The 16,594-nt window shown below is 42.8% G+C and overlaps 8 protein-coding genes across 11 annotated transcripts; 7 read left to right on the plus strand and 1 right to left on the minus strand.

The window, feature by feature from the left end:
- The first annotated feature begins 3,820 nt into the window (after positions 1–3,820).
- On the plus strand, positions 3,821–7,124 carry LOC121590036 (NADPH oxidase 4-like). Of its 3 annotated transcripts, none has more exons than XM_041909376.1 (11): positions 3,821–4,357; positions 4,452–4,709; positions 4,785–4,880; positions 4,947–5,145; positions 5,216–5,313; positions 5,396–5,577; positions 5,643–6,027; positions 6,087–6,346; positions 6,414–6,519; positions 6,576–6,751; positions 6,816–7,124. In XM_041909376.1, the coding sequence occupies exons 2-11, from the start codon at positions 4,647–4,649 to the stop codon at positions 6,934–6,936; spliced, it is 1,686 nt and encodes a 561-aa protein (XP_041765310.1). In that variant the 5' UTR covers positions 3,821–4,357; positions 4,452–4,646; the 3' UTR covers positions 6,937–7,124. The 3 variants fall into 3 exon arrangements, with proteins under 3 accessions (XP_041765310.1, XP_041765311.1, XP_041765312.1); XM_041909377.1 differs by having other exon boundaries at positions 3,821–4,046; positions 4,136–4,709; XM_041909378.1 differs by lacking the exon at positions 4,785–4,880 and having other exon boundaries at positions 3,821–4,709.
- A 68-nt stretch (positions 7,125–7,192) lies between these two features.
- Positions 7,193–8,110, plus strand: LOC121590037. The gene is made up of 3 exons (XM_041909380.1): positions 7,193–7,272; positions 7,349–7,756; positions 7,849–8,110. The coding sequence occupies exons 1-3, from the start codon at positions 7,201–7,203 to the stop codon at positions 7,987–7,989; spliced, it is 621 nt and encodes a 206-aa protein (XP_041765314.1). The 5' UTR covers positions 7,193–7,200; the 3' UTR covers positions 7,990–8,110.
- On the minus strand, positions 8,023–9,446 carry LOC121590039. The gene is made up of 4 exons (XM_041909382.1): positions 8,775–9,446; positions 8,491–8,682; positions 8,327–8,413; positions 8,023–8,238 (listed from the first exon to the last, which is right to left on the minus strand). Exons 1-4 carry the CDS (start codon positions 8,811–8,813, stop codon positions 8,098–8,100), a joined length of 459 nt encoding a protein of 152 aa, XP_041765316.1. The 5' UTR covers positions 8,814–9,446; the 3' UTR covers positions 8,023–8,097.
- A 195-nt stretch (positions 9,447–9,641) lies between these two features.
- LOC121590038 lies at positions 9,642–10,860 on the plus strand. The gene is made up of 4 exons (XM_041909381.1): positions 9,642–9,956; positions 10,042–10,245; positions 10,329–10,415; positions 10,500–10,860. The coding sequence occupies exons 1-4, from the start codon at positions 9,801–9,803 to the stop codon at positions 10,635–10,637; spliced, it is 585 nt and encodes a 194-aa protein (XP_041765315.1). The 5' UTR covers positions 9,642–9,800; the 3' UTR covers positions 10,638–10,860.
- Positions 10,861–11,045: 185 nt separating this feature from the next.
- Positions 11,046–11,958, plus strand: LOC121590498. The gene is made up of 4 exons (XM_041910240.1): positions 11,046–11,165; positions 11,239–11,439; positions 11,527–11,613; positions 11,697–11,958. Exons 1-4 carry the CDS (start codon positions 11,103–11,105, stop codon positions 11,847–11,849), a joined length of 504 nt encoding a protein of 167 aa, XP_041766174.1. The 5' UTR covers positions 11,046–11,102; the 3' UTR covers positions 11,850–11,958.
- Positions 11,959–12,017: 59 nt separating this feature from the next.
- On the plus strand, positions 12,018–12,970 carry LOC121590499. The gene is made up of 4 exons (XM_041910241.1): positions 12,018–12,189; positions 12,264–12,464; positions 12,539–12,625; positions 12,691–12,970. The coding sequence occupies exons 1-4, from the start codon at positions 12,124–12,126 to the stop codon at positions 12,829–12,831; spliced, it is 495 nt and encodes a 164-aa protein (XP_041766175.1). The 5' UTR covers positions 12,018–12,123; the 3' UTR covers positions 12,832–12,970.
- Positions 12,971–13,152: 182 nt separating this feature from the next.
- Positions 13,153–14,585, plus strand: LOC121590500. The gene is made up of 4 exons (XM_041910242.1): positions 13,153–13,408; positions 13,494–13,703; positions 14,045–14,134; positions 14,214–14,585. Exons 1-4 carry the CDS (start codon positions 13,382–13,384, stop codon positions 14,361–14,363), a joined length of 477 nt encoding a protein of 158 aa, XP_041766176.1. The 5' UTR covers positions 13,153–13,381; the 3' UTR covers positions 14,364–14,585.
- Positions 14,586–14,804: 219 nt separating this feature from the next.
- On the plus strand, positions 14,805–15,898 carry LOC121590497. 2 transcript variants are annotated; one of them, XM_041910238.1, is made up of 5 exons: positions 14,805–14,921; positions 15,001–15,207; positions 15,275–15,364; positions 15,448–15,675; positions 15,746–15,898. In XM_041910238.1, exons 1-4 carry the CDS (start codon positions 14,850–14,852, stop codon positions 15,670–15,672), a joined length of 594 nt encoding a protein of 197 aa, XP_041766172.1. In that variant the 5' UTR covers positions 14,805–14,849; the 3' UTR covers positions 15,673–15,675; positions 15,746–15,898. The 2 variants fall into 2 exon arrangements, with proteins under 2 accessions (XP_041766172.1, XP_041766173.1); XM_041910239.1 differs by lacking the exon at positions 15,746–15,898 and having other exon boundaries at positions 15,448–15,726.
- Positions 15,899–16,594: the final 696 nt, after the last annotated feature.

Below are 16,594 nucleotides of genomic sequence, written 5' to 3' on the forward strand. Positions count from 1 at the left end.
TGAAATACCATTTGAAAAGGTTTAAAACTGTTCAATTCAGTAGAAACATATCAAATAATTAATTTGGTGGCTCAAACAACCCCCTACTTGCAAATTTGCACGAAAATTAGTGATATTTTGGCGGGAAATCACGAGATTCGACTTACGCGGAAATTCGAGATACGCGGTATTTTGCGGCCGTTTTTGGTCCCCATTAACCGTGTATCTCGGGGACCGCCTGTAATTGTTATATTATGTCAGAATCCTATAAAAAAATGGCTAAAATCACACCCTACGTGCAAAATCCCAAGTGCCACAACTCCAATAAACGACCACTAAACGGGTTCTAAACGACTCAAGCTCTCAACCTAAACGGAATAAAAAAGACTTCGTTTAGCAGACGGCAAACGACTCATGCATTCTTTTTTTTTCAGAAAGAACGGCTTCGGCCGTATTGCTTAACTCATGCATTCTAAAAATAGCTAAAAAGCTGGTGGCTCCACCTGTTGGTGGGATAACCATACAGCGGAGCTTTCTTTGCTTTGAGAGCTTTCTCATTCCCTCTGAACTGATGTTTGATTTTCCAGTCATTTATGCTTAATTTGTGGCGCTTAGGTAACCACCCAAATAGCCAAAATTGCTTAAGCTACTATTGCTTACACTAAAGATCACTACTTGAATTCTCCTTTTGGAGTAGTTAAACAGTATCAAAGTTCCAGGTGGTCCTTCTAAATAGCGCTTAAGCAACTTCCTTATGCCAGGGTGCCGGGTTTTTTTGTGTCTCAAGTGTTTTTATTATGTGCATTATTTTATTATTATTTTAAAACCCTGAATGCTCTTGAGTTTCACCTGATTTCATATATTTAACTAAAAAAAACATAATTACTTAACTCCATGTTTCTTCTTCATTTAACAAATCTAACTAGTGCAGCAACTTCCAGATGATTGACGGTGGTAGTCTTTGACGGTTTGCCAAGAGCAACCTTGTACCGATACATTGCCCAAGCGCCACAGATTAAGCTTAAACGACTGGAAAATTGAATATCCATAGGAAAAAAATGAAAGCTCCACAGCTTCATTGGTTTGATAAATAGATGGCGTATTACAACTCATCATTATATTGCTATCCTGTTCTTGCAATGTGTTTCGACAAGTTTCATCTTATCATGACCTATATAGCCTTATAACTTTCTGAGCAAAAATCTATGTGAATGGTCGTGTGGTCGGATACGTGGGTATCAACACCAACGACCATAACTCAATTCTCACTTGCTTCAGTACTGGTGGTTTCCGTTGGAGTTTAGTAATTAAACAATCGTATCGCCGTTCTAGTTCTAGCGATGCATAACTTCAATGCGAAACCATACAACAGTACAGAGGAAATGAGAAAGCTCTCCTCCAAGCGATGAAGCTCAACTGGTTGGGGTATCCCACCAACAGAGAGCGCCACCAGCTTTTTTGCTATTTTTAGAATGAATGAGTCGTTTGCCGTCTGCTAAACGAAGTCTTTCTATATTCCGTTTAGGTAGAGAACTTGAGTCGTTTAGAAGCCGTTTAGTGGTCGTTTAGTGGATTTGTGGCACTTGGGTGTACTAAAAAGCTACGAAGTTCCACCAAGTTCGGTACACCTTTTTAAAAAGCCATCGAGTTTCATCACGAATCATACACACCAGGCTAATCAGCCGCAAAGTTCCAAAGTGTACCTATAGCTTGTTAAAACCCAAGCGCCACAGATTAAGCTTAAACGACTGGAAAATTGAATATCCATAGGAAAAAAATGAAAGCTTCACAGCTTCATTGGTTTGATCAATAGATGGCGTATTACAACTCATCATTATATTGCTATCCTTTTCTTGCAATGTGTTTCGACAAGTTGCATTTTATTATGACCTATATAGCCTTCTAACTTTCTGAGCAAAAATCTATATGAATGGTCGTGTGGTCAGATACATGGGTATCAACACCAACGACCATTACTCAAATCTCACTTGCTTCAGTACTGGTGGTGTCCATTGGAGTTTAGTATTTAAACAATCGTATCGCCGTTCTAGTTCTAGCGATGCATAACTTCAATGCGAAACCATACAACAGTACAGAGGAAATGAGAAAGCTCTCCTCCAAGCGAGGAAGCTCCACAGGTTGGGTATCCCACAAACAGATGGGCGCCACCAGCTTTTTTGCTATTTTTAGAATGCATGAGTCGTTTGCCGTCTGCTAAACGAAGTCTTTCTATATTCCGTTTAGGTAGAGAATTTGAGGCGTTTAGAAGCCGTTTAGTGGTCGTTTAGTGGATTTGTGGCACTTGGGAAAGCTTAATGGTTGCACCAAGTATCGCTTCATCTCTTAATCACCTAAAAAGTACGACATCGGAACGATTTTTCGTTAAACGTCACCAAATCACCTATAAAGCACGAGCACGAGCACCAAATAGCCATTTGGGCATGATTAAAAAGCGATCTATTGAATGAGCAAACCAGTGAACTTTTGAAGCTTTTGGGGTTTTTTGTATGTACATCCAATTTTCCTATCCTTGGGTTAAGTTTGATCTTTAGTGCATAAATTCATTTCGTTTGTGTTGGCCGTGATCCTTGAATTTGATGCCCTGGATAGCTAGTTCCGTTTGATACATGAGGAATGTTGTCCATGGTTTTTGTGTAATCAATGCCATCCAGATATCAGTATGGCGTTTGATGAGGTTTGGTGTTAAAGGAGAACATCCAACTGGAACGGGAAGCATCAAGAAAAGGAATAATAAACAATACTACGAAGATAAAAGATTGCCCGAATACTTAATTACAAGCATATCAGAGACAATATTTGAGCAATGAGTAATTTGAGGAATAAAGATTACATAAAGGCCGGGCTACATTGATCGTACTCGCAAGTGTAATTTTTATATTCACTAGCGCATCTGGCGGCGGCTGACCGAAGCATTTTGCCAAACAGTTTGGAGCCGCTCCAGAAAATATGTTATTTTTCCATGTTTTTTACTTTAACTGGACTGGAAAAGCTTTGTAATTGATAGATAAACATATTCTGCATGTATTTCAGCCGTTTTCGCATCAAAAAACGATGAAAAAACTAATTAATTTTGAGATCCGGCACGACCATTCCCTCGATGACCAAAAAAGCTTCCACCAGCCGCCGCCAGATGCGCTAGTGAAAATCAAAATTACACTACGGAGTACGATCAATGTAGCCCGGCCTTAAAAGAGTTCTTAAATCAAATATGTATCCTTTGAGGGTTGTTGCAAGCAAATGTGTAGATATTGATCAACTATTATTTCAAATCAACAGAACAAATTATGGAAAATTCAAAATAGCTCCTTATAGGCAAGAACCTAACAATTTGTACATTTATTTTTAATTATAATAATCAAAAGGTATGCCATGATGTCTACCATTGGCCAACCGGTATTAACATGTTCATCTGGGCTTGCTGGACACGTTATCAATTGAATTCTTGATGATTTCAGAAACACTCAACTGTTTTAAGATTTTTTTCATTCAGCTTTATATTTTTTTAAACCACGAAAACTCGTGGAAGAATAACTTGTACTAAAGACATGTAAGTCAGATTACGACTTTACGAAAAAACATCTAAACATTCTATTTTTTTTCATAATTTTTTTTTTCATTAATTCAACATTCATTTTTTTCACAAACTACCCAGTACGACATTGACCTGCGATAACTGTGGCTTAACGTTCGGTAAAAGTGTGTAGGAGGGAGAGCAAATCTTCGTGGTGTGCAAAATGTGCGTAAAAGGAAGGTTTATGTTGGCTCCCGACTTTGTCTTGCAGACGCAAGCAAAATGCTCTATCGGGTAGTGTGATGGATTGTACCCTTCGAACTCACGATGGCGTTGGGCCGGTAATGGAACGCGTTTTACGGGAAGGTCCGGGCAGGCGTCTGGTGAAAACGAAAATCGTACGATCGTTGCGAGTCGGCGAGTCGACGAGATCATGCAGACCACCACAAAAACAGAAACACGCAGTAGAAAGGGAACCATTGTCGTGGAAAGTCGCGATTGGATACCGACACCCGGGACAGACGTGCTTCTAGTGGTGCGTTTTAATTGCCCCGTTAGGCCGATCATAACGCCGATACAAAGAGTGAAGGTTAAGACTATTGTGTGTGCTTATAATTGTTGCAGGTTTTTTTTCGGAAACATACATGCGATGTGTATCAAATACGATATGGAAAATTGTAGCCTATATAAGCCGATAAGCATAATCCACCCGAAAGGTATTTGACCGATAACCGTTAGCAAGATAAGTGTGCCTAATATTGCTGGCCGGGTAATAGCCAAGAATATCCAAGCCATCGAGGCTTTTTGGAGTTTGTTTTCCTTTTTTTCGCCTACAATTCAACCATGGTGAGTGCAGTGCTTTCATCAAGCGGGAAACAGATGTGCAAGATGTGTGGGGAGGAAGCGTGCATTTGATGTTCTATTTTTGGTACCCAAACAGTGACCGATCGCGCTGGACGTCCACATAACGTCTGATTGGGTTCGACAACGTGTATAAACAATCGTCGTAACATAGCTAATCGACAGTGTAATAATTGTGTCCGGAGTGGACTGGGGGACACGGGTAACATCTGGGAATGGTGCTGGTTGCTAGTTGAATGGAGGAGTCAGCACAGCTCACCAGCAATGATTTACGATGGAGCGTGTGAACAAAATATATCACTCATCCAGGAACTTTATGTTCAAATACATCATAGCGGTAAGTTTTGTTTTCAGCTATACAATAATTCCATAAACTTGTGCGACCTTTTTTTATTCAACAATTCGACGGTAGCTTCTATGGACAGGGTTCAATTTTGTCGTTTTCTGTAAGGCATTCAGCAACTACCATCACGATGTGGAGTACTACTATCTCAGCCGAATACTTGGGGTCAGTTGCGATGTGTACAATACGACGATACTCAACTGTAACAAAATATATTTTTGAACTCCTCAGAACGGGCTATGTGTTTCGCGTGGAACCGCTCCGGTACTTAACGTGACTATGGCCCTAATAACACTGCCCACGTGCAAGACATTTAATTTGCTTCTGCACAAGCTGTTTGGCCGATGCTCTACCCGACTATTGGTACACTATCTCCAGAAGACTAAGGTTCTGCATCTGATATTGGGATGTAGTTTGCTGATCGTTGCGAGTAAGTTAAACAGTATTGTATTGATTTTGGTACACGCTTCTATATTCTACTTTCAACATATTATGATTAGTTGTACATAGTGTGGCACATTTTGTGAACATCGTCAACTTTATTGACAATTACGACGAACGCTATCGGGAAATAAATTGGGCAAATGGACCAGATGACGTAAGTTTCCTCACCCGTTGCGGTAGACAATTTTACCAGTGAGAATGATTTATTTATTGATTTTCCCGTGTTGATCGTTTAGAACGTCCTTCGGTTGCTGTTTGCTACACCGACCGGGTTTTCGGGCTGCATCATGCTGCTTACGCTGGCGGCAATGGCGTACCTAGCTCGTCGATCGATGCGCGATCGTTTCTACAACAGTTTCTTCACCTCACACCATCTGTTTCTCGTATTTTACGGGATGATGTTCTACCATCCGCTAAGGTTAGTACATGGAGGAAGTAAAATACACTAAACGACGCTATTGATCGATTACAACCATATTTCAGTAACATCATCAAGCATCAAACGAATGTCGACAAGCATAAGATCATGTGTGATCTGGTCGATAATGTAACGCTGCACAGCAACGAAGACTTGCTGGTACTGTGCGAGGAACCGCCTCAATTTTCGGCCGGTGCAAAACGTGCATGGATTTGGCCGTTGGTGGGCTTAGCGATCTATCTGGCCGATATCTCCTTTCGCTACCTTACATCTCATTCGGAGCGCTACCGTGTTACAACGGTGCAGACGTACGCAATGGCAGGACATGCAATACACCTTCGGTTACAGTTTTGTTGCAAGGAAATGGTCAAAATTCTTCCCGGCCAGTACATACTGCTGCAGTGTCCAGCAATTTCCACCCTCGAATGGCATCCATTTACGATAACGGAGGTAAGTGTTAGGGAAAAAGTGTTCCAAGAGCTATATTAATGATCGCTATCCTTTTTAAGCTTCCCATTGAGGGACGTAATGATATTACGCTCACGATCAAGGTGCGAGGAGACTGGACGGAGGAGCTATATGATCGGATCGTGCAGAGGGAACAGTGCAAGCGCAATCTTGGTGGTGTTGATCCGTACCGAAGGATTGAGTTCTTGTTGGATGGACCGTACCCGTCCGTCATGAGCAATATGCTCGATTGCAAGAGAATTTTATTTGTCGGTGCTGGTGTTGGCATTACACCTTTTGTAACAATCATGCGATTGCTGTTGTAAGTAGTAGTGTTAAATGGCAGTAGATGTTAAAAGAAATATTTTATTGTTATTTATGTTTTTCAGAAGCTCCAATGTCGATCAACCGGCCAGGGTGCATCTGGTTTGGATTGCACGTAATTTGGAAACGTTTCTGTGGTTTTCAGACGAGATCGCACGTTTGCAGGAGAAGGTGAGCGAGATTTCTTGGAGTTTATTGTTTCCTTTAACACAAACCACCAATTTTAGTTCTGGAGCCAAAACAAACCGGACCGCTTCTGGGTGAAGCTGTACTGGACGCAAAACTACGACGAACATCTGCTGGCGGAATGTTTTGGCGACATGCCTTCGATCAAATCGCGCATGCACCGGGGACGCCCGAACTGGAACGATGTATTTATCGATCTGGTCACACTCTATCCCAAGTATGGTTTGGCGTCGCATAAATTTCGGCAAATCACAGTAATCGAATGTCGTTTTCGTTTGCAGAAAATCGGTGTCCGTTTTTAGCTGCGGACCAAAGGAACTGACTAAGGAAATTCGTCTAAAGTGCAAGGAGTACAGCAAGCATGGCTGTAAGCTAAGCTACTTCCACGAAGGGTTCGGATAATGCCGTCCTGGATGTGTGATCATATGAGTGTTTAGTATACTAATTTTGAACTCTTATATCTAACACACAAATACGAACTCTTTCTACGCTACATGTCATCTGTGGTTGTGTGTTTTACCAGTGAAAGTACTCAGCAGAACATTGCAATGCTGCCATGAAAAGAAATAAAAATAGATTTGTCTACGTCATTTGGTTGTGTTCTGTTCTACCGAGCCGGGCTATTGAGAAAGCTTCCGGCTCAGTCACCACTCAGTGTTTTCAAGGATGTTGACGCTTAAGTATCTCTCCATAAGACCGTACTTCGAGACGGCCCAGGAAGCAATCGAATGGGATAAGGTGGGGACTGTAGACTGTAAGCTCTTTCTGTGGACATAATTTATCCTGCAAGCGTGTATCTTTCCATCTCGTGTAGCTCCAAAAAATGATTGCAACTGTGAAACAATTTCACGACGATTTCGATCGCATCGTACTGCACAAGGACATCTACCGTACCTTCTATTACTACTACCTACAAGAGATTCGCTTTCGTATTATTGATATTTTGATGAACTTTGCCATAATCGAGTGGTGTGAACCGAAGCCAGCAATCGTCGCTACCGATCCGTATGGTTTTCCGATGCCCGAACCGGCAAAGAAGAGCAAACGGCGAAAGGACGACGAACCGGCAGAAATCCCAGACTATACGATACGCGTGAAGTGCTACAAGGAGAAGTTTCCGTTGGTTTGCTGTGACGATCAGTTCCGTACACTGGCTGCACTGAGACTGCACTACTACGCGGTACACGACAAGACGTACCTCTTGCCTGCCACCAGGTGTGAGGTAAGTAGAAGCCGCGAAGAAAGCGAAGTTTGCGCGTGGGTTGATATTAATGAGACTGTTTAATGTGCAATGTGGCTTTATGTAACGTACAGATGAAAGCGGCTATGTTGCGGATGGTTGTTTTTCGCGGACAGCTGGATGAATGGATCGCATCGGGTATTGCGTCCAATAATGGTTTGTGCTTTTATTTAACGAAACTGTTGCGCAGAATCATCTCTATTATACGGTATTAGTGTTCTGGATACATTAAAGAAAACCCCACTGCATAAGAGGATATTCATAGTTTATTCAATTAAAAATCTGTGCTCGATAGGATGTACAATACACGTATAATAAAATAGTTAAAACTCTAACGTATGATCCAACCGTCTCAATATTCGTCGCAAGTTCAGCAAAAGCTCACAGCTCGAAACGGATCCTCCCAGTATGTAGTCTTGCAGGTGTCGCTCGAAGAATGAAATTTTTGTCAGAGACATTTTCAGCTATTGAAAGAAAGGACAACAAGCAAAGTATAGAATATATGCAACACCTATCGAACAATAAGTGCGTGTGTGTGAGTAGTAGTTTTACCTCACACATGGAAGCAGACTGGAGAACTTTCTTATTGTGAGCTGCCTCGTAGTGTTGTTTGAAGGCATCTTTATCATGGTACATTACCTAAAATAGGAACAAGCGACATTTTTAGCTATCGGTTCGCTCTTTTCTCAAAAATCATATCCCTTCCCATAGCGTACCCCACAGCAGTCAATTTCCTTCTCCTCGGCAACGTCTTTCGGTAATGTGGTAAATTTTTTCATCAACTGTATCACCTCATCCCGTAAATAAGTCAGGTGATACATGAACAGCGTACGGTAGAGCTCTTTGTGCAGCACAATGTCGTCGTACTCGGCGAGGAAGTTGCGCGTTTCCTTTACCAGCTGCTCCAACTGATCCGTCGAACACGAGAACGAAACATTCCGATTAAAAGCGTCCCGCGTCACGGAACCGAGATGTTCAAACACTCTTGTTCTATGCTTACCTGATCCCAGGGGGTTGTGTCTGGTTTGTCCGCCTTCATGCTTACTGTTTGAAACTTGCGTTAGTATGCACACCACGAAACACGTGCCGAGCGATGATTGTCGATGTACCGAGGGAAAGTGACTACGCTACTGAACTGTATGTTCGTGCTGCTACTGCTGCTGCTACTGATGTGAGGATCAAGGATCGCACACGAAAGCTGTATTCCTTCCTCCCCTCTTCTGATGCCGAGTGTTTATTTTTCCTTCGTTTGCAACCCTGTTGTCTAGATTTTATTGTTAGAAGCTGAACTTGGGAACGTAGCCAAAACTGAGCCCAGGCAACCAGCCCGAAAGGTCGTTGGCGCCAAAGTTAGACAGTACTGTTTTCCTACTAAGAGCACACAATCTCAAAACGACAAGTGAAAATGAATGGTTTGGTAATTTCGCTGCTTTTATATACAATTAAATCAACGTAAGTCTGACCGGTGAAAATGGCTGCCTTTAGATGATATCCCAGCGTGCAAGGTCCTCCCGTTCATAGGTTAGCGCCGGTTTTGGCGGAAAATCCGAACGGCTGGGCCAGTGCGTGCAGCCTTCAGTGCTGCATGCCTTCAACGTACCGTCCACACGATCGGTATGTCCTTTGCAGGAATGTTACCGCATTGCCCGGCCGTTTGCTGTGCATCGTGCGCTGCGACAAGATTCGTGAAGCTCGTGAAGCACGCCACGCCTCGCGATGATGATGAATAATGATGGCTAGGATGGCGAAGAAGGCTCGTGCACGGCGCAGCTGCAATACTCGTCACGTCTCGTAAAGCACGAGCAGCTCGAATACACACACGCCCGTAGGTACACACAAGACTACTGTGCCGCACTAAGCTTATGAGGTGTACTGAACTGTTGGTAAGCATCATTTAGTGCTAAACATTCACCAGCGGAGGTGCCCAGTCCTAGCAAGAGGAAGCAACACTGCCATAAAGGAGAAGCTTCGAAACGCATTTCGTGTACAGTTGATTGAGTGATTTTAATCCCAAAAAAGAAAGATTATGGCAGAAGAAAACAAAAATGGAGCAGCACCGGCAACGGAAGTGGAACCGCAAGATGCGCCCGAAGAGCTAAAGGCTGCATCCGAGGAGGCAGCACCACCATCCGATGTTGAATCGGAACCAGAGCAAGAGCCTCAAATTTCAACTTTCGAACGGGTAAGCATTCATCCAGTGACGGAAGTATACAGTATAGAAGGAGAGATTTACGATAAAATACATTTGCTTTCGCTTGCTCAAATAGTTGAAACTATTCTTGGCGGAAACGAACAAGTTCCTGTTAATGTACGACGATCTGGTGGAGAATAAGGACAAGCACAAAAGCGTCTTCCTGTGTGCGGTGAACGAGCTGCGCGAGCGGCTGGTAACGTTGCTCCAACGGTACATCCTGCACACGATGGTCAAGGAGGATTTCCTGTACAAGCACATTGTGTGCTGCGGCGGAGAGGTGAGACACCAGTGCAAGAATGCTGGAGGATCGGTAGAAATGTTTGTCTAATTTCCGTTTTTTTCTATTCCCTGAAAATTAAGGATGCGGAGGCAATTAATACGGAAGAATTCGAAGAGCACTATCAGGAAGTTCACAGCGAGTCAGACAAGGCTATTTCCTTGCCAGAGGTAATACGAACGTTTTATGTTTTTATTTTTTCCGTGCCGATTGCTTACTTCTTTACGTTTTCTTATTTGCTTTTTTCGCGACAGCTTGACGAGATTCGTGCGTACTCGGCCGAAGTCAAGACGTACATCGAGCTAGGCAAAGCGATGAACAACGATCTGATCTTCTCCCTGAAGCGACTACTGCGAAAGAGCAATTCCGTGCTGGCGGGACATCTGGGATAAGATGAGTGATCGATGGAGGGTTTAAAGGGACTCTTCAAACACCTTTCAACACACAAACACTCAACTAGCTCTTAAGCAACAGTAAAATACAAATCTACACTAACCCAGGCCATCAGTACTAATTCCCGCCATTCTGCCAACAGGATGACGATCAGTTTAGATCATTAACTTGTCATGTGCTTAACGCCAAAATGGATAAAATAAATGTTACCCCTGAAACAAACGTTGAGCCTTTCTTTTTTATTTGTTTGGCTGCCGATACATGATGACTACTTACTACGAACTGAAGCGCACTAGAACTATATAGCCAGCTAGAACGATAGTAGGAATTCTTTAAATAGCTAATGTTGAATAACTGACTGTTCACCCTCTGCTAGTCAACTTTCCCGGAAATGGCCATGAGGAAATCACTTTCAATCTCACTTCCTAATCGAACGGTTCGATAGTCCTTGACGGTGTTACACCATGGTTTCAGCTCCGACCTGTGTTCGCAAACGTACGCTGGACTTTAGCTGCAAGTATCGCAACGTAAGTACGCGCAGGAACTTACCCAAGATATTTCTTGCTATACAGCGTTACCAATTTATTTTTATTCCTGCAGTTAGACAAATTTTCCACCGATGTGGAACATTTTCTGGAAACGTACGATCAAATAGTGCAACACTCGTTGGCATACCACCGAAGCTTTCGGCGCCATCTGAAGCAACTGTACGAATGCGTGGTGGAGTTGTTACAAAAATCCCAGCACATTCAATCCAGCGGTACCAAAGGGCAGCTGTACATGGAGAAGTATTGCTGTGGCGTAAGTGTGCTAGTAAAACGTGTTTATCTTTGATCGATGTGGCACAATAGTGATTAATGATGGAAATTGATCTACTTGCTTTGCCAGGTTTTGTTTGATGACTGCGAGGAACTAAAACGGCACTACTTTGAGTTTCATAACTTTGCGCGACTGATTCATCCCAGCATAGTGGAGGTACTGCAATTATTGATCGCCAATTTGAGTTGATTTATTGAATGGAAAACATTTTCATTTTTTATCCCAAATTTGTCGTGCAGCTCCGGTCAGGGCATGGTAAGCTGCAGTTCTTCCATCGCCGTGTGCAGGAGTACACATTCTACGGTACCGAATTCACTGCCGTTTTGCTGATGAACTTGAAAAAGATAGCCAACAACTTGTACGCCACGTTGGAGCGTGGCCCAAAGTGGTAGAATGGGATTTGCTTTTGTTCCTGCTCATGGGTAAAACAACGGCAAAGAACTCGGGTGTCGTTCTTATTTTTAGTGCATAGAATAAATAAACTCGTGACGTTACAAAGGATTTGCGCAGCTCTTTTCCGCGTGCAGAGGTATTGGTGGTCTTTGGGCGAAAGAAAGTATAGATGAAGCTGCCGGTTTTGCTCGCTCCCCCTGGACAGGAGCTCAGTTCCTGCTGGTGGTTTGGGAAGTTAAGGTGTGTCCTTCGAATCGATACTCTGCTTAGCTCATGGGTGTTCCAACGACGGTGTATATTCATACCAATATCTACAACTACAGCAATAAATACAAAAATGTATGTAAAGCTGAGGCAAACGATGCAGATAGAACCTGTGTGCTCGGATTATTGAAAATGAGATATCGTTTCAGCTCGATCGCTTCCAAAATGACGTGAAAACGTTCTTGAAAGAGTATGACCGAATTGTGCTGCACAAAGATCTTTACAAGCTGGTGTTTAAAAGTTACTTGCGCGAGATACGCTCGAAGGTGAAGATACTGTTGCAAAAGTTCGACGCAACACCGCTGGATGATGGTAGTACACGACCGGAAAAGGAAATGATGTGCTGTGGAGTAAGCATTTGAAGAGTGCGCTGCATTTGAATATGCATACAGCTTTAACGGGTCCCTGTTTTACCCCCCAACAGTTATGTTTCACCAGTAATGAACAGTTCCGCAGGCATTACAAAACGGTTCACAACGAGGCGTTTCTCGTATATCCAAACATGCTGGAGGTGAGTTTAGAGACCCGTAAAATGTACAAATGATTGTGTTTTTTTTTTTCATTTCGACCCATTAGCTGAAGTCCGCCTTCGCCAAGTTGGACCATATGAGGCATCGATTGGACGAGTATACGCGATTTGGCAAAGAGTACACATGCACCATGCTGGTAGACTTGAAGAGAGTAGCGAAACGTATCTCGTGTACCTTGAAATTCTAAAATAAAACCAAACACATCGAACAGTCACAAAACGAATCGAACACCCTTCGCGATCCACCGCGCGCTCTGCTACAACCCTGAGATCATGATCATGTTACACCAAAGGCGCGCGCGCGCGCTCTCGAACGGAACTGCTCGCATGGTAAAGGCCCTTCTGCGTGTAGGATCTACCCTCACCCCTTTAGGCTCTGGTTTCCTTCCGGCTTTGTGTTCGGCTTTTCCGATTCGGTTCTAGGGACAGGGGGTGATTTCCGTCCTGAGAGGTTTGTCGGGCGCTGGGCGGATGCGTTTTCTGATGAGCGAGAAAATTTTCTTGGTAAACCATTTTACGCGTTGTAGATCAGTACAGCACCAGCTTCCGTTTGAGTACTGCATAGCAGCAGTTGGTGGCGCAGAGAAGCAAAATTGGTTCGAATTGCGTGTTTGCACAGTATCAGGGAGTTGAGTTTGTTTCATTTCTGAAACACAAGCGTTTAACGCAAAGAGTATCGTGCATAAGCCCCCTTTTTGATAGGTGCTACGCTAGCGAACCGTCTAACAATAAATAAATATGGATCAGATTGTGAAAACCCGAGATGTAAGTAGCCCGTTCGACAGGGAAAAAAACAACGAGAAAGATGGAAACTTACTCCTACGAAGCGGTTTTATTGTTTAAAATATAGGTGGAAAAGTTTGTATCGGAAACGAAGTACTTCCTGGACGAGTTTGATTCCATCATTAGCCACTGGGACCTGTCGGGTAACTTCTTTCTGCACTATCTGATTGAAATCCACGAGAACGTGACACAGCTGCTGTCCAGGTTTACTACCCTTTCCCTCGAGGGTGTCGGTGACCGGAAGAGCAAACCATTCTTCAATCTGAAATGCTGTGAGGTAAGTATTTGCGAGAGGGGATGATGTGACGGGGAGCAAACGCCTGAAGAGTGTGCATTTGACATGAACTTGATAATGATAAACGATCGCTCGGTGGGTGGATGAGGTGAGACGAGAAAGAAAAGTGCTAAAAATAGCAATGGCTTCAATGACGAGCTATCAATGGCGATGGTGGTAGCCAATAACAAGTTTGCCGATCTAGGCACAATGTCAGCTTACCATGCATACCACCGCGCAGTGATCGATTTCCGATTTAATTTTAACCATCCGCCTGTGAGGCACCACGAGCGAATGTAAAATGGTCAATTGGTTTCGATAACGTGTTTGTTCTTCTTTTGCAGCTTGAATTTCAAACCGTGAAAGATCTGCGGCTGCATCATCACTCTTGCCGGCATAAGAAGTCGCATTTTGAAGAAACGGATAACTGCGAGGTAAGGACAGTTTGGCGTAAAGCAACTAGAAGCATTATCAAATTGAAACAATCATCTTCTATTTCAATATTTTACTTAGCTGAAATCTGCCCTGCTTAAACTGGCATTTTTCAACCGGAGGGTCAACGAGTACGTACAGTACGGTACGATCGCCGATCGCTATCTGTGTTTATATCTGAAGAAGATCCTGAAAAAGATCATCATCACGCTGGACACGTTCAATCTGTAGGAAGGATATCGTACGCCAGTGAGCAACCGAGGAGTGCACCGACATTTGTGTAGCCTTTAAGAAAATGTGTGTTTAAATGTGTAATTTAATTAATTGATAAGTCAATGTTATTACTTAGCGATCAACACAATCCACCAAACAGGGGTAACGGTAAGAATGGTGTATGCTGTACATGTTAGACGACATGTTTACATATTGCGAATAAATAAAACGATTTAAAACTGATTGATGCGCAGTGTTTCTGTTGCGATCACGCGTGCACACGATAGGCACACGAGCCCGCGTGCTTGCACGAGTTCGGTTGGTAAGAAAGGTCTATTTACCATGTAAATAGTATATGATTCTATTTTGGGATTTTTCCGAATTTGAAAGCGAACGAGTAGGGAGGGAAGGAGAGGTGTAAGAAATGTAGGAAGTAATGCTCAACTTCTAGTGAAAGCTCGGTCTCGCCTTCAGTCGAAGGACGGCAAGCGATCGAGTGACAGGATGATTCTAGAGGACACGATCAAGTTCCGCAAGTGTGCTAAAACGCCCGAAGATGTAGCACAATGGCGTTTGGTGAGTATTTCTGTGTCTTTTTTTTTGGACTAGTGATTGTTGCGTCTATAATTGTGAAACCTTTTGCGTAAACTTTTAGACATACAACTTTATCATTGAAACAAAATACTTTCTCGAGCGGTACGATAGCATCATCGAAACGTGGGATCTATGCGATAAGCAATTTATGATGAATCTGTGGAGCATAGAAGAGCTGCTGACGAACCTACTGTACAAGTACACCACCGTGTCAACGGACTATATCCGGCATCCCCGGTTGCCGAAGGTGGAAATCAAATGTTGTGATGTATGTGTAGCTTCTGGTAAAGCTTTGCATATTCTGTATCTCATATCAATCATGGCTCTATTTGCAGCATTTGTTTGAAAGCTCAAAAGATCTCAACAAGCATTATTACACCGTACATCACACACCTGGCCGGGTGAACGATGTTCGGTTCTGTGAAGTGAGTGAAACGAGGAATCTAAAGATTTTTATGATAAATATGTAACATTATTCTCCGCTTTCTCATTTCTTCCTCAAACGCAGATGAAGGCTGGACTGCTAAAATTAGACCTCTATAGGAATAGTTTGAAGTATTATCTGGAGTTTGGAACCTGGTGCGATCATGTTCTGTGTTTATATTTGAAGAAAATCTACCGGAAAGTGAACGTGACGATGGATCCATTTCGTGAAGCACCTCTTGTAGTACCAGGAAAGGAACCTACACCCCCTCCAGAACAAGAATCGGAAGTGGAAGAGGATGAAGTGTAATTGGTAGATGTTTTCAATAAAAACAATACTCCCCTATATTTTAAAATCACAAAATAATCTTTTTTTTTTTCAGAAATCATTGTAAAAAGTAATAGGAAAAATATAGGAGCTACCACGTCATTTTTACTACAGTCAATAACATAAATTTTATTTGAGCCTATCGCTGAAATACTAATGCTTTGCAATGTGTTGTGTTTACTCTGAAAATAAATTATTATCACGTCTTAATCGATTTGATCGCTGTTTGCAATGGCAGCAATGGATTCTGAATCAATTCCTAGAGAATAGCAAATTTGATACATGTTCTGGTCTAAATTTGGACCAGGGTTAGTTCCTGACCTAGGTAGGATCCGGATCAGTTTTTGATCAGGTGCTACAGTCTTCATTATGCAGTTTCTGGATTAAGATGGGTTTGGGCTCACTTCCTTTGCTGTACATTAATGATTGAGTAGTCCGGAGTGGAATCGTGAAATCCCTACAAACTCGCTTCTGAAAAACTCATTCCGACAACAGATTTGACTTAGCTCGCTCTGGACGAGTCCGGTCGATACTGGCTGAGTCCGGTTCTGAATTCTTGCGTGACATCTCCCCTCCCCTCATCCCACACGAAAAAGCTGGAGTCACGTCCGGAAAAGTGCATCTTACCTATCGCTACTGTGCATACCTTATGGTTAGTTGTATCAGTTGTTACATCGGAATAGCGTTAGGCAGTACTGTAATCGCTCCAAATAATGTTTCTTGTTGTTGCAAACATATGTTTCCCTATCATAACTATCTTACTTCGATCATCTGCTCGCAACGCACTGTATGGCAACGAGCCAGACAGCTGACGAGTCAATGCTACACAGTAAACCCATCTATTTCTAAGTAATTTTCAGCTAGTAATTGTGGGACATACGATTAATTTCCCAACCCGAGCCGG

Source organism: Anopheles merus, chromosome 2R (genome assembly GCF_017562075.2).
Source record: "Anopheles merus strain MAF chromosome 2R, AmerM5.1, whole genome shotgun sequence".
Taxonomy (NCBI): domain Eukaryota; kingdom Metazoa; phylum Arthropoda; class Insecta; order Diptera; family Culicidae; genus Anopheles; species Anopheles merus.

Coding starts and splice junctions, on each gene's coding strand:
- LOC121590036 (XM_041909376.1), top strand. CDS start 4,647: ATGGAGCGTGTGAACAAAATATATCACTCATCCAGGAACTTTATGTTC. Junction 6,347..6,413: donor ACAATCATGCGATTGCTGTT/GTAAGTAGTAGT, acceptor TATGTTTTTCAG/AAGCTCCAATGTCGATCAAC. Junction 6,752..6,815: donor CTGGTCACACTCTATCCCAA/GTATGGTTTGGC, acceptor TTTCGTTTGCAG/AAAATCGGTGTCCGTTTTTA.
- LOC121590037 (XM_041909380.1), top strand. CDS start 7,201: ATGTTGACGCTTAAGTATCTCTCCATAAGACCGTACTTCGAGACGGCC. Junction 7,273..7,348: donor AAGCAATCGAATGGGATAAG/GTGGGGACTGTA, acceptor CATCTCGTGTAG/CTCCAAAAAATGATTGCAAC. Junction 7,757..7,848: donor TGCCTGCCACCAGGTGTGAG/GTAAGTAGAAGC, acceptor TGTAACGTACAG/ATGAAAGCGGCTATGTTGCG.
- LOC121590039 (XM_041909382.1), bottom strand. CDS start 8,813: ATGAAGGCGGACAAACCAGACACAACCCCCTGGGATCAG. Junction 8,414..8,490: donor AGGAAATTGACTGCTGTGGG/GTACGCTATGGG, acceptor TTCCTATTTTAG/GTAATGTACCATGATAAAGA. Junction 8,239..8,326: donor AGTCTGCTTCCATGTGTGAG/GTAAAACTACTA, acceptor TTCTTTCAATAG/CTGAAAATGTCTCTGACAAA.
- LOC121590038 (XM_041909381.1), top strand. CDS start 9,801: ATGGCAGAAGAAAACAAAAATGGAGCAGCACCGGCAACGGAAGTGGAA. Junction 9,957..10,041: donor AAATTTCAACTTTCGAACGG/GTAAGCATTCAT, acceptor TTGCTCAAATAG/TTGAAACTATTCTTGGCGGA. Junction 10,416..10,499: donor AGGCTATTTCCTTGCCAGAG/GTAATACGAACG, acceptor TTTTCGCGACAG/CTTGACGAGATTCGTGCGTA.
- LOC121590498 (XM_041910240.1), top strand. CDS start 11,103: ATGGTTTCAGCTCCGACCTGTGTTCGCAAACGTACGCTGGACTTTAGC. Junction 11,440..11,526: donor TGGAGAAGTATTGCTGTGGC/GTAAGTGTGCTA, acceptor TTGCTTTGCCAG/GTTTTGTTTGATGACTGCGA. Junction 11,614..11,696: donor TTCATCCCAGCATAGTGGAG/GTACTGCAATTA, acceptor TTTGTCGTGCAG/CTCCGGTCAGGGCATGGTAA.
- LOC121590499 (XM_041910241.1), top strand. CDS start 12,124: ATGGGTGTTCCAACGACGGTGTATATTCATACCAATATCTACAACTAC. Junction 12,190..12,263: donor ACAGCAATAAATACAAAAAT/GTATGTAAAGCT, acceptor ATATCGTTTCAG/CTCGATCGCTTCCAAAATGA. Junction 12,626..12,690: donor TATATCCAAACATGCTGGAG/GTGAGTTTAGAG, acceptor TCGACCCATTAG/CTGAAGTCCGCCTTCGCCAA.
- LOC121590500 (XM_041910242.1), top strand. CDS start 13,382: ATGGATCAGATTGTGAAAACCCGAGAT. Junction 13,704..14,044: donor TCAATCTGAAATGCTGTGAG/GTAAGTATTTGC, acceptor CTTCTTTTGCAG/CTTGAATTTCAAACCGTGAA. Junction 14,135..14,213: donor AAGAAACGGATAACTGCGAG/GTAAGGACAGTT, acceptor TATTTTACTTAG/CTGAAATCTGCCCTGCTTAA.
- LOC121590497 (XM_041910238.1), top strand. CDS start 14,850: ATGATTCTAGAGGACACGATCAAGTTCCGCAAGTGTGCTAAAACGCCC. Junction 14,922..15,000: donor ATGTAGCACAATGGCGTTTG/GTGAGTATTTCT, acceptor GTAAACTTTTAG/ACATACAACTTTATCATTGA. Junction 15,365..15,447: donor ACGATGTTCGGTTCTGTGAA/GTGAGTGAAACG, acceptor CCTCAAACGCAG/ATGAAGGCTGGACTGCTAAA.